The sequence below is a fragment of the Carcharodon carcharias genome, chromosome 15 (genome assembly GCF_017639515.1).
Source record: "Carcharodon carcharias isolate sCarCar2 chromosome 15, sCarCar2.pri, whole genome shotgun sequence".
Taxonomy (NCBI): domain Eukaryota; kingdom Metazoa; phylum Chordata; class Chondrichthyes; order Lamniformes; family Lamnidae; genus Carcharodon; species Carcharodon carcharias.
The window spans coordinates 29,890,675-29,905,204 of NC_054481.1; the positions used below are offsets into that span (position 1 = coordinate 29,890,675).

General features: G+C 48.2%; 1 protein-coding gene across 1 annotated transcript in view; it reads left to right on the forward strand.

The window, feature by feature from the left end:
• The window catches only part of LOC121288355 (glucagon-like peptide 1 receptor), a 42,518-nt gene that overhangs the window by 7,864 nt on the left and 20,124 nt on the right, over nucleotides 1-14,530 (forward strand). Inside the window, exons 5-10 of the mRNA XM_041206909.1 lie at nucleotides 148-272; nucleotides 529-635; nucleotides 1,794-1,950; nucleotides 2,558-2,717; nucleotides 12,017-12,077; nucleotides 12,576-12,645. Coding sequence (XP_041062843.1) covers nucleotides 148-272; nucleotides 529-635; nucleotides 1,794-1,950; nucleotides 2,558-2,717; nucleotides 12,017-12,077; nucleotides 12,576-12,645 — 680 coding nt within the window. The remainder of the gene's footprint in view (nucleotides 1-147; nucleotides 273-528; nucleotides 636-1,793; nucleotides 1,951-2,557; nucleotides 2,718-12,016; nucleotides 12,078-12,575; nucleotides 12,646-14,530) is intronic.

Consider the following 14,530-nt stretch of genomic DNA (forward strand, 5'->3'; position numbering starts at 1 on the left):
TCACTGACCTGACAAGAGTGCAGCCTGTCATTGTGTGACTGACCCTTCGTGAGTGCAGCCCTGTCACATTGTGACTGATTGACCTCTTGAGAGTGTTGCCCTGTTGCTGTGTAAATGATTGAGTAGACTGAATCTGCTTTTTCCTAGTGAATAAAGGCTCTGCATTCAGATACTGCACTGAGCAAGGTGCCTGGCTGATGGACAATGACACAAATGAGCCCTGGGTTGATCATTCGGAGTGTGATGAAGATGATATGTTTCTACAGCAGCAGGTCAGTGAGGGCTAGGGCTGATTGGAGTGCAATGTGTGATCCATTGGGTAGAGGTATAGTGGGTATGGAGCACAGTGGATTTGGAATACAGTGGGTTTGGGATACAATTGGTATGGTGAGCATGGGGTACAGTGGATTTAGGGTACAGTGAGCGAGAGATAAAATGGATGAAGGGTGAAGCTGGGATGGGCATATGGTGGGGGTGAGATTATCATGGGACTGCTGATTCCCCACTGATGTCTCTGTTTTTCTGTAGCTGGTCAAGCAGCAGATTCTGAGCACGTTCCATCTTGTCTACACCGCAGGTTACGCTCTGTCTCTTGTCTCGCTCGTCGGGGCAAGTCTTACTCTTGTCTCATTCAGGTACTTTCACATTTATCTCAAATTTTTTTACAGCCTTGTTTTAACCTTTGTACCTCATCTTTCTCTGGTGGTATTTCCTCCACACTTTGTCCTACAGCCCATGTAACTACAAGGGACCTACTGGGAGTTGGTCATGCTGACTGTTTCCTCTCTTCATGTGGGGAATCTCTGAGCCCTAACTCAGATCTGACAGCACAACAGAGGTTTGAATTTCAACATAAATTTGTCATTGTGAATAAGCTGACCATCATATCAGAGGGGAAATTCTGCATTCTTTTTATTTTTTTAATGATCATTTCTTTTAATGTTTTATAATGTTAAAGGCACTATTGTTTTGTAACTGATTCTCCAGATGTTCCCTTTCCAATGCTCTGTTCCTGTGAAAGTCACCGATGCCAAATTCAGTTTCCTTGCCAAAGGTCTCTCCCTCTCAGGGTGCAAAGCTGAACTCCTAACATCATTAACCAGCATTGTAAGTTTCCATATGAACATACATAAGAACGTACAAATTGGGAGCAGTAGGCCACTTGGCTCCTTGAGCCTGCTCTGTCATTCAGTAAGATCATGGCTGATATGATTGTAACCTCAATTCCACATTCCCGCCTACCCCTGATAACCTTTCACCCCCTTGCTTATCAAAAATCTATCTGGCTCTGCCTTAAAATATTCAAGGACTCTGCTTCCACCGCAGTTTGAGGAAGAGAATTCCAAACACTCACGATCCTCTGAGAGAACATATTTCTCCTCACCTCTGTCTTATTTTTAAACCATGACCCCTAGTTCTAGATTCTCTCAGAAGAGGAAACATCCTCTCCACATCCACCTGTCAAGACACCTCAGGATCTCTAAGGTTTCAAACAAGTTTCCAACTCTCCAACAGATGATAACCTTTGGAACCCAGGAAAACCACCAGGGGCTTTAAACTTTTATCATGGGTTTTCATTCCCCAGGGTGCAGATATCACCTAACCCTGACCCTAAACAGCTGATTCCCTGACCCCTGACTCCAAACAGCTGATCCCCAATCCTGGAATTCTCCTACCCCCCAACCTCAGATTGCCTGTGAAGCTGTGTCTCAGGGGAGTGGGGGAAAGGATCCATGATTGAATCAAACCACAAAGACTGATACTTATAAGGTCATCTCCTTCTTGTTCCTCAGGAAACTCCATTGCATGAGAAACTACATCCATCTGAACCTGTTTGGCTCCTTTGTCCTCCGAGCTATTGCCGTGCTGATCAAAGATGCGCTTATGGACAACCTACATCCAGGAAATGGCAATGTAGGTGTGGAGCTGCAGGCTGCTGATCCACACATGGTGAGGCATGGGGTTCCCAACCAGGGCACAGTAACAGTAATAATGTTACCGCCCCAATCTTACCCAGACCCCATCACTTGTTTGCTTAACCCATATCACTGAGTGGGGAAACAGAGTTGTGAGGGGAGGAGGGAGCAGATTGAGTGGGCAGGTATAACTGTAACTAAGAACTCATTCTCAGCCAGTTCTCCATCAGAGACCAAAAAAACCTTTGGTAAAAAAAAACATGATTGTGGTTACACTTCTGCCAATGAGGTCATGATGTGTGTTTAATTATAGTCCTGGTGAAAGGAGGGTGGGACACCGTACAGTACTGTCAACGTCCTCAGAACATCCCCATGGAGTGGCTCTATGTTCACAGCTTGTTCCTGTTACCTTTGATCGACTATTTTATTATGTCCTTGTGTAGATTGGTGTCATCATGTCTGGTAAATGCTATTATAAAGTGGCTTAGGATGTTTTACATCTAGAAAGCACTGAATAAATGTAGGTTGTTGATATTATTGGTTGGGTTTGTGTCAGGTTTGTGTTTGTGGCGTGTGCTGTTATGGTGGTGTGTGTATGTTTGTAGCTTATCCTGAGTCATAACTTTGCCATTTACTTCCAGGCTACAATATGGTGCCGAGCTGCACAGGTCTTCCTTCACTACAGTGTGCTCTGCACCTACCATTGGTTGTTGGTTGAGGGCCTATTCCTCTACTTCCTGCTCATTGTGTCTGTCTTCTCTGAGCAGAAGTGCTTCCGGGTCTACCTGCTGATTGGCTGGGGTAAGATGTGTGCTCGGGTTTTAAATTCACTTCTTTAATGGTTTCAACAGCAGAGAGTGCAGATGTGTAGTGCCCAGCTTTTCAGTGGGTGGGGTCTTGACGTGGTTTGCCAAGTCCCAAAGGAACCACCGGCTCAGAATTAGATTGAATTACATTAAATCATTCCCTGGTCAGCATTTATCCCTCAACCAGCATCACAAAAACAGATCAGCTGGTCATTATCATACTGCTGTTTGTGGGGGCTTGTTGTGTACCAATTGGCTGTTGAGTTTCCTACAACTTTGACTTCGCTGCTTGTAAGTGCTTTGGGATGTCCTGAAGCTGTGAAAGCCACAACCATGCAAGCCTTTCTTTTACTAGACAGAATGGATATGGAGAATGGGCCATCCAGGGAGGGAGGGAATGTGGAAAACCTTCAAGGAGATTTGAAGATGATAGGTTTGATTTTTGGGATCAGCTGGATCCCTGAACAATAGTGAATTTTTTCCTATCTTGGACTCCCTGAGGTTCTATCCAGAACAAAGTTTGAAATTGTGGGCAGAATTTTCTGCCTGTCGGGCAGGCAGAATGGGCGCGGGCAGGCGCGGACCCGATCTCTGCCCATGACCATGCCACCATTTTTCGCGGGTGGGCAAATTAAGGCCTGCCCAGTGTGAATCGCGGCTCCCAAGGACAGCAAGAGTGGGCAGGTGGCGGCGGGACTGCAATGACCACTGGGCCCAGTGGTGACCCAGTGACCTGTTTTAAAAAGCTGCTGCAGCCTTTCAAAGGCTGCGAATGATGGCCAGTGGAAGAACTCCTCAGAGTGCTGCTAGTGAGCAGGCCAGGCAGGAGGGTAGGGCAGCGGGGCACTATGCCTCTCGTTTTTCTGATGATTGCCTTGCTCCCTCCTCAAGGAGGTGGCAACACGGCGGGAGGTCCTCGTACCCCAGGACAGGAGGAGGAGGCCCCCCCTCACATGACAGGAGGAGGTGGCAGAGGTGGTGAGCTCCCGCAACGTGGTACGGCGCATCTGGATCCAGTGTCGCAAGCGCTTCAATGACCTGTTTCGCTCAGGAAGAGTGGGTACCATGTTGACGTTGGTCACTTAACCCAGCAGGTATGCTTTCCCCCCTGGTGCTTCACCCCCACCCCCCCATCCCCTAAGTCTGAGTGTAGTGACTACATTGAATCATTGACGGCATGTGTCCTTCGCTGGGTGGGTCAGCAGATATTGCCCATGCCGAGGTCACCCTGAGAGGGTGGTGAAGAGATGGGTTCTACTCCCGCAGTATGTGGTAAACTGAGACCCACATGACTGTTTTGGGGGCAACCTAGAGGAGCTGCATCTAGGCGCAGTGCTGGAATTCCAGGACATGACAAAGTCAGGGTGAAGACATGCTGGGAGGGGAGCTTCAAAGTAGTGTGGCACCGATTGACCTGCTGCCTTTTGTGCTCCACGTGGTTATGCCTCCTTGTTATGGAAGGTTAGACCGTGTGGTGCCTAATTGTGATGTAAGCAGCATTTGGCCCAGGGGTGGGGTGGGGTGGGGGGTACAGGCTTATCATTGTGGGAGTGTTCGTCAGCAGCGGGGTGAGGAGACACTGGAGCGCTGCAATGTCGCACTCTGGTTGGGGTGCGCCGTGCGCGAAGAGAATCCAGGTACAAGTAGCACTAATCAATGTTCTTCTCTCCTTTTCAGGAGAAGAATGCACATAATGTCACCAAGCGGGTGAAGACTGGCGGAGGGCCGGCCCAGTTGGTGATTTTCAGCCACTTCGAGCAGGAGGCCCTAGATTTGGAGAGGTGCCATGCGCCCAGGTCCACCGGTGTCAGTGAGGTTGGTGTGCCACGGGCAGGTATGTTTGCCCAGCACTGAGGTCACCATTAGAGTCCCAGCAGCTATGACACTGCTGAATGTTCAGTGATTGAAGTTTGCAACATGGCTTGACCATTGCTTATGGAAGGATGAGTGCATAATAATCCGGGGGACAGGGATGCACATTGATATTGTCTCCACGTTGACTGATCCAATGTATTTGTTCTTCCTATCAGCTTCAGTGGAGCAGGGCTGGGAGGAGGAGCAGCAGGGGCCCCCCCTCTCACACCTGAGGGCCCTGAAGTCTGACCAGCATCACACCATCTCTGCCAGGCAGGCACCAGCGCTGATACAAGCACTCGGTGAGAATTAGAACATCGACTAGTGTCCCGGGGCACAGCGGTGAGGGCACTTCACAGTCACTGGAGGAGCTGGCAGAGACAGAGAGTGCCCATGGCGCCAGCAGTCGGAGGGCTGCAGGGGACCAGGCACATGCTCAGTTCAGTGCCTGATGAGTGTCTGGAGTCATCTGCGATGCAGCAGGTGCAGGAAATGCGGCCGAGTGTGCGGGTGGGGAAGATACATGAGGCTACGCTTGGCTTGGTGTCTGTGGTGGAGGAGTCTACGCGGACTATCGCCGAAGCAATGAGCCTCATGTTCAAGCGCCATGCATCCTCCATGGAGAGAGTAGCAACTCTCATGGAGAGGCTCCTCCAGGAGACCCATCAGGGCTTCATGGAGATGCACTCGGACCAGCAAGCCCTCACATCAGCATTGACCATAGCTGGTCATTGCCAATGCGGGAGATGGTCGGGGCACCAAGTATCCCAGCTCGGTGCCCATCCATCCATGGTGAGCAGGGAGGTCCAAAGTGACCTTACATTGGCACAGAAGCTGCCTGTCGTCTCTGCAGGCACCTCCCAGGGCACTCCAGGTGAGGGCAGCAGCTCCTCCGCCCTCTGCCAGTGACAATTGCATCCTGTGAGGCTGTGACAACTGGGGAGATGCCAGCTGTGGAACTGGCAGCTCCCTCCCAGGCGGGGCCAGCACAGGCTCCACAGGCCAGAGGACGACCGCCAAGGTCATTGAAGCCAACAGGACAGCAGAGCCAGCAGGCTGTCTCAGATGCCACTCCCAGCGAGGGGTCAGCATCAAGACATAGCGCCTGAAAACGTAAACATAAGGCACCTGGTTTATCACTGGTGCTTTTGTGTTGGCCCGTAATGAAGTCTTTATGAATTGGTGTGATATTTAACACCTTTGTCATTTTGTTTCCTTAAGTTTCTTTGGTTGTAATATTAAATTCAGACATGTCACCATGGCTGAAGGTGCCTCTTTTCTTCTGCAGGTGGATGGTTTCCAAAAATGTTATGAGTGTTTTGTGGGACATTCAGCTTTCTTAACAATGTTCCTAACCAGGCAGATTTTTCACTTAGGTATCAAGAATGAAGCCTACAGCTCAGGCTTGTCCCGGAGGTCCATATATGCTGTGATAGCTGAATGTTTGTTGGATTAAAGCCTCCTGGGTGTCCCTGCCTCCCTGGAGTATGCTCGGGTCAGCGCCTAACCCCTCAGCATTTCCCTGTGCGTGCTCATTCTCGGACTCACTGCTGGACTCATCGTGTGCAGCCACAGACACTGCATTGATGTCTTCATCGTCCACTGCGTCCCCCCTTTCCAGCGCAAGATTGTGGAGAGTGCAGCATGCTACCAGTATCACTGAGATACGACTTGGGGAGTACTGGAGTGCGCCCCCTGAGTGGTCCAGGCATCGGAAGCGCATCTCGAAAAGACCGATGGCTCTCTCCACCACAGCCCTTGTGGAGGTGTGGCTCCTATTGTACCGCTGCTCAGCTTCTGTTCTTGGATGGCGGAGTGGTGTCATGAGCCACCTTCTGAGGGGATGGCCCTTGTCACCCAGCAGCCACCCATCCAGCCGGGCTGGAGCACTGAAGAGCCCTGGCTCCTGGGAGTATCTGAGGATGTAGGCATCGTGGGAGCTGCCTGGGTACCTTGCACAGACTTGTAGAATCAGCATCCTGTGCTCACACACTATCTACACGTTCATGGAATGGAAGCCCTTCCTGTTGACGAAGGCACCGGGCTCACCTGCTGGCGCCTTGATGGTCACATGTGTACAGTCTATTGCACTCTGGACACGGGGGAAGCCAGCAATGGCCGCGAAGCCTCTGGCTCGCTGTGCCTGACTTGCCTGGTCCCAATGGTAGCGGATGAAGGTTAATGCATGGCTGAACAGAGCATCTGTAAACTGCTTAACACAAGTGTGGACAGCTGATTGGGAGACACTGCAAAGATCACCCACTGACCCCTAGAAGGAGCCAGAAGCATAGAGGTTGAGGGCAGCTGTGACCTTTAGAGCCACTGGCATGGATGTCCACCCACTCAGCTCGTGGAGGTCTCAGGCCCAATTATCTGACAGATATAGTTGACAGACGAAGCCTCCTTTGGCACTGCACCTCAGACATTTTGAGGTAGCTGCTTCGCCGCCTGTGTACCCTGACAGCAGGATAGTGGCGTCTCCTTTGGCCCCTTCCACCTTGGACTACCTATTGGCCCTGCACCCCTTGTGCCTGCGCCTGTCCTCCCAAAGGTGGCTTCCCTGGAGTCTGTGTGTGCACTCCTGGCCTCATCCCCCTTTTAGCCCTCCCTTCTTCCTTAGAGGAGGTGCCTCTGGTGGAGAGTCCAGCTCCCATCCCCAGGCTAAGGGAAGGCTTCCTGAAACATGCAGGCCCGAAAAAGAATCCTCACTGCAGAGTGCTGACCTGAAGGTTGTGAGACCAGACCAAGCAGCTGATCACACCGGCAAGTATCAGTGAATTTGAAAAAACAATATTTGACAGACCACACTCGCGACCCCACTGAGCCCCCTTATCCCGCCTGTGGATGAGGTTTATACAAATATGTCCTACCCACCTGCCCGTCTGCCCATGTGCCAACCCGAAGATTGCATGGGCACCAAAAAATCGATGTTGATTGGTGCCCCAAGGGCCTAAAGTGGCCCGTTAAATAATGGCGGGTATGTATCAGAGATCAACGTGTGCCTGCCCAACGTAATATCACGATGGGGCGCGGTGACATCAGGACACTCGCCTGATGTCACCACGCATCATTTTACACGCGGGCGTGCGGGGCCCACCCCCGCAACACCAACTGGAAAATTATGCCCTGTGGTTCAGTGTAAACTGGACACTGACCCATCTGCTCCGTGTATTTTACCTAGGTCCATCTCCTGTCTGATTACTGCTGGGCACTGAGTTAACAGCTCTAAGCCTGCTTTGGATTACCTGCCTGGCTGCTGAATCACTGCTGATGTGTGTCTGGGATGCCCCCCATCGCCCCCGCCACTACCCCAACCTTCTTCTCATTTCCCTGAGCATGTCAACTCCTTCATGGGAAGTAGTTCCACAGGTACCAGCCTCCTGGACCGCTCCGTCGTGACCTCTCTTCATTTGCAAGACTTGACCATGAACCTTTGGTAGGCTGTTCAACCACCCATGGCATCACACCTGAGTCTCATTCAGTCCTGGCCTGAGATCTAGGAACAAGGGCAACTTTGGCGGCGACACTGAGTGATGTTGCAGTAGCCCCATTGCCAACCAGACAACCAAGTGTTGGGGGGTCATGATATTACTGTTGCCATGGTAGCATGTGAAGATGTTAAACTTCTTATAACCAATTGGTGAAGGAGGAGACTAAAAGTCAACCCTTACTGAGTTTTAGATTTATTCACAAAGTGAGACATTACAAATGTATAGTTCCTAAACCTACAATCCACACCAGTGTCAATAAGTGTCTCCTTAGGAACTCTTTCTCTCTCCCCACAGATGCTACCAGTCCTGTTGAGTGTTTCCATAGTTTCTGTCTTCCGAACTATGTTTAGATTTCCTTTAGAGTTGGAAGCTTCCTGCATCTAATAAGGCAGACAAAGCACGTGCTTCTGTCTGTTTCTTTGGCTAGTTTTTCCTGGAACAGGTCACTCGCCTGTTGCCAGAGGCTACAGCTTGAGGGCGCCACTCTGCAAGCATGGTTGACCAGGAGATTTTCTCACTCTTACCATCTGCCATAAGCATATTGAAGGATTTACAGGTTGGCCATGTTATGAACGCACCTTCCATGGTCATCGAGTCCTGGATTGGGACTTGAGCTCAGAGGCAGGGGTGTTACCCACTGCGCCACAAGACCTTCTTAAGTGACTTGTTATACTCTTTTGAACTACCGGTAAACAAATAGTCAAATGAACAACCCTTTTAAAGGGGCACCTTCATGTTATTCCAGCTAAAACCAAAAGCTTCTGTTTGTAGATAACTTGTTAAATTAAAATGTCATTGTTGGGAGTGATGATGCACTCCAGCCCCTGTGGCACCCCCTGGTTGAAGCATACCACTGGACACATGTGCTCCCTCTCCAGGGACACCTGGCGGTGGACAAGCCCCTCAACTGCCCATTGCCTGAACTTGTTTATGGCCATCTTTGTCATGCCTAGAAGCAAACTAACAAGGAGGTCCTTTGCCTTGCCCCCCTCTCCGCACCGGGTGGACAAAGATCAGGAGCGTGGGGCAACCACAAGTTGAAGAGCAGCCTTTTCAAATAATGAAAAAGGGGCTTCAACCTCATACATCCTATATAAACATAGAACATGCACTCCTCAAGGCTGCAGAAATTACAGGAAACTGGGAGCCCATGGACTAACTTAACCTATGCTTGCATGGGGCTGCTGCATTCAACGTCCTCCATGCCAAATTCCTGAGGAGAAAGGGAGGACTCTCACACAGAGATCCCTCCACTGGGGGCCCTACCACCTCTGGATGGCAGGACGGAATGCCACAGTGTTTCCAGAAGGCTGAAGGGGGTGAGGAAGTGGAGGGTGTGCAGTAGCCGACACACAAAACCCCTTTGTGCAGAGTGGAATGGCAAAGAAGGGATTTCCGAGAGGCGGCTCAGATTGTGGGGCTGAGGCTCCTGAAGGAGGTTTCAGGGCCCAGGGCCAATGGGAAATTTCGTCTGAATGGGGGTCAACTCAGACGGGAGTGCTCCACGTGCTTGAGCCACCTCGACAGCACCAGTGCAGTTGGGGTGAAGCACCACATTTTCGAGACTCTGGACAGCTTTGGCAGTGAAATGGGTATCCACTGACGCACATTGTGCAAGTTCCTCCAGTGACATCGAGCCTGCTCCTATGCCATCCAGCACATCCCGACTTTGGTCACCTTGGCAACCTGAGCCCTCTCTTCCCCCATTCACATGAACCCATATTGGTGGAGGCGCAGATTCCTGAACAGCAGCTCTCTGATAATAGCTGCTAATCCTGACCGGAGAGAGCTCCAGTGGGAGGCAACCATGTTCTGGACCTTGATCAATTCCTGGTGAAAGACAGGCAACTCTGACAAGGAGGCACAGAGACCTCCCAGGTTTACGAACAGAAGCTGCTTCTCATAGTTGAGGCCGTGCACCTAGAGGAAGAAATACATCGCCAGTGCACACCACCTTCGACAATAAATATTGGCCAAGGGCACCGGGGGAAACTCCCCTGCTCTTCATCAAAATTGTGGCATTTTACATCCACCTGAGAAGGCAGACAGGGCCTTCGTTTAACATTTCCTCTGACAGCACTGCACTAGAATGACAGCTTAAATCAAGTGGTGAAGTCTCTGGAGTGAGGTTTGAACCCACCACCTTGTAACTTGAGAGGTAAGAATGCTATCACTGAGCCAAGAAGAATTTTTTCAAACCTCCTTTTAATTCATCTTGTGATTATCTTCCATTTGTACCTTTTTGGTAGCATTCCAATGACCAGGGGAAACAATTTAACATTACATAGCATATTCTATACTTTTACATGCATGTTGTAGTCTATAGCTAAGGATAGTGATGGTAGAGGCTTCAATATTCTCTTCATCACATGGCTGACCAAGAATGATGTCTCCCACCCTTACCACACATTGAAAGGATTTGCAGATTGGTAGTCAACCTGCTTGGCCACATGAGGAACACAATTTCCTTGACCATCAAGTCCTGAGGTGGGACTGAAACCCAGAGCTTCTGGCTCAGAGGCAGGAACTCTACCACTGCACCATAAGACCTCTGTAACTGTTTGTTTACACTCTTTTGAGTAATCCAAATCAAATAAACAAATAAAATAATTAACTAAAGAACCACCCCTTAAAGAAACAACTTTAAAGGAAACTTATCAAATTGATGTACCTGGGGCTAATAATGCACTCCAGCTTCTAAGGAACCCACTGGTCGCAGAAGGCCTCAAGTGTACCGGTGGACACTGTGTACTCCTTCTTCAAAGGCACTTGGGCACAGACATAACCACAGAAGAGGGGCAGGCAATCAGGAAAAACAACCCTCTCAACTCCCCAGAGACACCCGGGCACAAACATAGCCACGGAAGAGGGGCAGACATTCGGGTAAGTGTCTGTTTATGCGCTCTTTACAAAACAAACAAAATAAACAAATTGTCTAATAAACTAATCGAAAGCCCCTTAAAAGAGCACTGTAACAAAAAGACAAAACTTTAAGAAAACATATCCAATTAAATTCTCAGGGCCCTGTCACCTCCAGGTGGCAGGATGAAACACCATGGCATGTCAGGACAGTTGATGAAGTGGAAGAAGTGAAGCAACCTGTACAGGAAACCCCAACATGCGGAACAGAAAGGCACAGAGGGAATTTCTGCAAGACGGCTCAAGTTGTGGGATCGAGGTTCTCGAGGGAGTTTTTGGACCCGAGGCCAATGTGAAATTCCATTCAAACGGGTAGGTCAGTTCAGACGGGAGTCCACCACGTGCTTGAGCTGCCTTGACACCTTGGGTGCAGTCATGACTGAGCAGCATGGTTTTAAGGCTGTGAATGGCTTTGGCAGTAAGCAGGACATCAAGAGATGTGCAATGCGCAAGTTAGTGCCTGTTTATACTTTTCTAAAACCCCAAAATAAACTAATTAGCAAACTGACAGCCCTTTAAAAGGGCAAAGTGTCTGTTTATTTTTTTTTTCAAATGTTGTTGGTTTTAATAATTCACATTAAGCATTCTGACATTGGGCTAGAAGATTCCAGAATAAAGCACGCTTACTCCGAGCTCTTCAACTGTGCAACAAAACAAAAAAGAGAACTAGCAATGAAAATTGAACAGATAAAGAGAAGCAGGAATTGAATGATCCCTGTGTGGGTGACAGACACCATCACAGTCTCTGATCGAGGAATGTCATCTCCATTGTCTCCGCAGAATCCGGGTGAAGAATCCCAGGTGGGTATTCGCTCAGTGTCAACCAGGTTGAGGAGATGCGGCATTTGTATGTGTGCACAAGTAGTTATCCAATGAGTGACCTCCACCCACCTGCACACACAATTTTACTTTATACAATCAACAGGTAATTACCTATGTCAGGGCTTTTAAATGAATCTCAGTCTCTGAGTAAGATTAATGGATGCTTAATGTTATGCAGGATTGCCCGCTATGTTTTGTCATTTTTTAGGTGTCCCCTTGATGTTTGTGTTACCGTGGATCATTGTCAAGTTCTTGCAGGAGAATTCTGGGTAAGGCAAAACTCTGTCATGATATGGAGCTGAACGCAGCCCTCCCCTCACCACCCCGCCCCCTACTAATTCTGCACAGCTCACTTCAGTTATGGTGTCTGAACCCTGATTAACCCTGTAACATGATCATTTGTATCATGGAGCTTTACTCTAGGGTCCCCCATGTTCCATATTGTTGCTTTGCTTTTCTAAGTTGTTTCTCCAAACATGTTTGTTGATTTCCCCCATCAGCCTCCTGGATTAATTGAGTGTGATCAAAGACAGTGAACGTTAGCAAGCTATTTGGTAACAGAAGCATCACAACTGAGTGCAATATTGACATCAACTAACAGATACTTTCCAAGAGGAGTCACTGGTCAGCAGAGAATCCATCACCCTCCCTATGATCCAACCCTCCCAGCCCATCTGTAGCTGAGATGAAAGCCATGTTCCCAAACACATTTGCCCCCCATGTTGAAATCATTTCAAATTTGGTTTTTGGTTTTTATTTTCTAACAGGTGCTGGAGACAGAACACCAATATGTCCTTTTGGTGGATAGTCCGATCTCCGCTGTTACTCGTCATCACTGTGAGTGAGACTGTATTTCCAGTTAAAGTGTTCCTTCTCATGCTGAGGCAGCGAGTTTACACACCCACACTGTGAGATAAAGACAGGCCACAACAACAACAACTTGTATTTATATGGTGCCATTCTCGTAACTAAATTTCCCAAGGCACTTCACAGGAATATTATTAAACAAAATTTGACAATGAGCCCCATAGGTAGATATTAGGTGAGACGGCCAAAAGCTTGGACAAAATGATAGGTTTTAAGAAGTGCCTTAAAGGGGGAAAGTGAGATAGAGAGGCAAAGAGGTTTAGGGAGGGAATTTCAGAGCTTAGGTGCTTAGAAACGAAGGCATGGCCACCAATGGTAGAGCAATTAAAACCCGGGGTGTTCAAAAGACCAGAGTTCAAGTAGAGCAGATATCTCAAGAGGGTTGTGGAGCAGAAGATTACAAAGATAGGGAAGGTCATAGGAGGATTCCAAAACAATGCTGAGGATTTTCAGATTGAGGCATTACTTAACTGGGAGCCAATGTAGATCAGTGAGCACAGGGGTGATGGATGTACTTGGTGCGAGTAAGGACACGAATAACAGCATTTTTAATGGTCTCAAGTATATGAAGAGTAGAACGCAAGAGGCCAGCCAGGACCATGTTGGAATGGTCAAGTCTAAAGGTAACAAAGGCATAAATGAGGGTTTCAGCAACAGATGAGCTGAGACAGGTGTGGAGTTAAGTGACGTTATAGAGGTGGAAATAGGTGGTCTCAGTGATGGAATCAGTATGAGGTTGAAAGTTCATCCTGAGGTCAAATCTGGCATCAAGTGTACAGGAAAGGGTTAACATCAGATGCATACATGATGCTGATGTAATGATGATGTCAGTTCATGAGACAGAGATCTGGAAGGAGGAGAAGCTCCCACCTTGTGTAGAGGTCCAAATGTGTAAATATTTGCTGTAAATAAAAGGTAATGGTTTTGAGAATCTACAGACTCGAGCAGCATACTTTGGGAGAATAGACAATCCCCAAAACCCCCCGTCTAGACAACAACACAAAACTTGGTGGCAGCAAATAAAAGACTCAGTGAACCTGAAACAGAAGATACAGGGCTGGCAAGAAAAGAAATAAAAACAGAAAATGCTGGAAAAACTCAGCAGATCCTTGAAGGAAGAAAATAATTCAAGACCTACCAAGACATTGGAACATCCAACAGAGCAAGCTGAAGCTGAGACACAGACCCGGATACCAGACAGCAGTGAGCACAGACCCAAAGCAGAAAGTAGCAACACAGAAATAGGAACAATTCCAGGGCTTAGCAGAAGCATGGAATCCACACTATCACTCCCAGAACCATTTCAGAATGCAGAAGGCTTGCAATAGGCCCAATAGGACAACTGGAGAAAAAGGTTCACAAGGTACAGAACTATTTCAGAATTGCACAAAAAGATCAAAAAGACCGGGTCAGCTCACTATATGCAGTCAGACCTATTGCTGACAACATGATAGTAAGGCAGGGTGTTGATGATTCTTCAACTTCTTATGAAGAAGTCCTGCAAGCTTTCAACTCTTATTTCAGCATGCATTAGAATTGAATAATAGGGAGTCGTAATTAATATTAAAATTTAATAATAGCAAAGACCAATGAAAGCATGGATTCATTCATCAACAATCTCTTTAGGCTGGCAAGGAACTGCAATTACATAATCTTAAAGGATGAGCTGATTTGCGACAGGATAATAGTAGGGAAGAAACGTTATTAGATCTCTTAAAGACAAGAAAGGATCTAACACTAGTAGAAGCAATGCTGGTTGCGATGCAAAGAAGAATCTTCTCCACAGGACCCCTCCTTCTCTACGAACACGGCGGAAGCACCATTTTGGAATATAGCATCATTGGAACATTTGCGA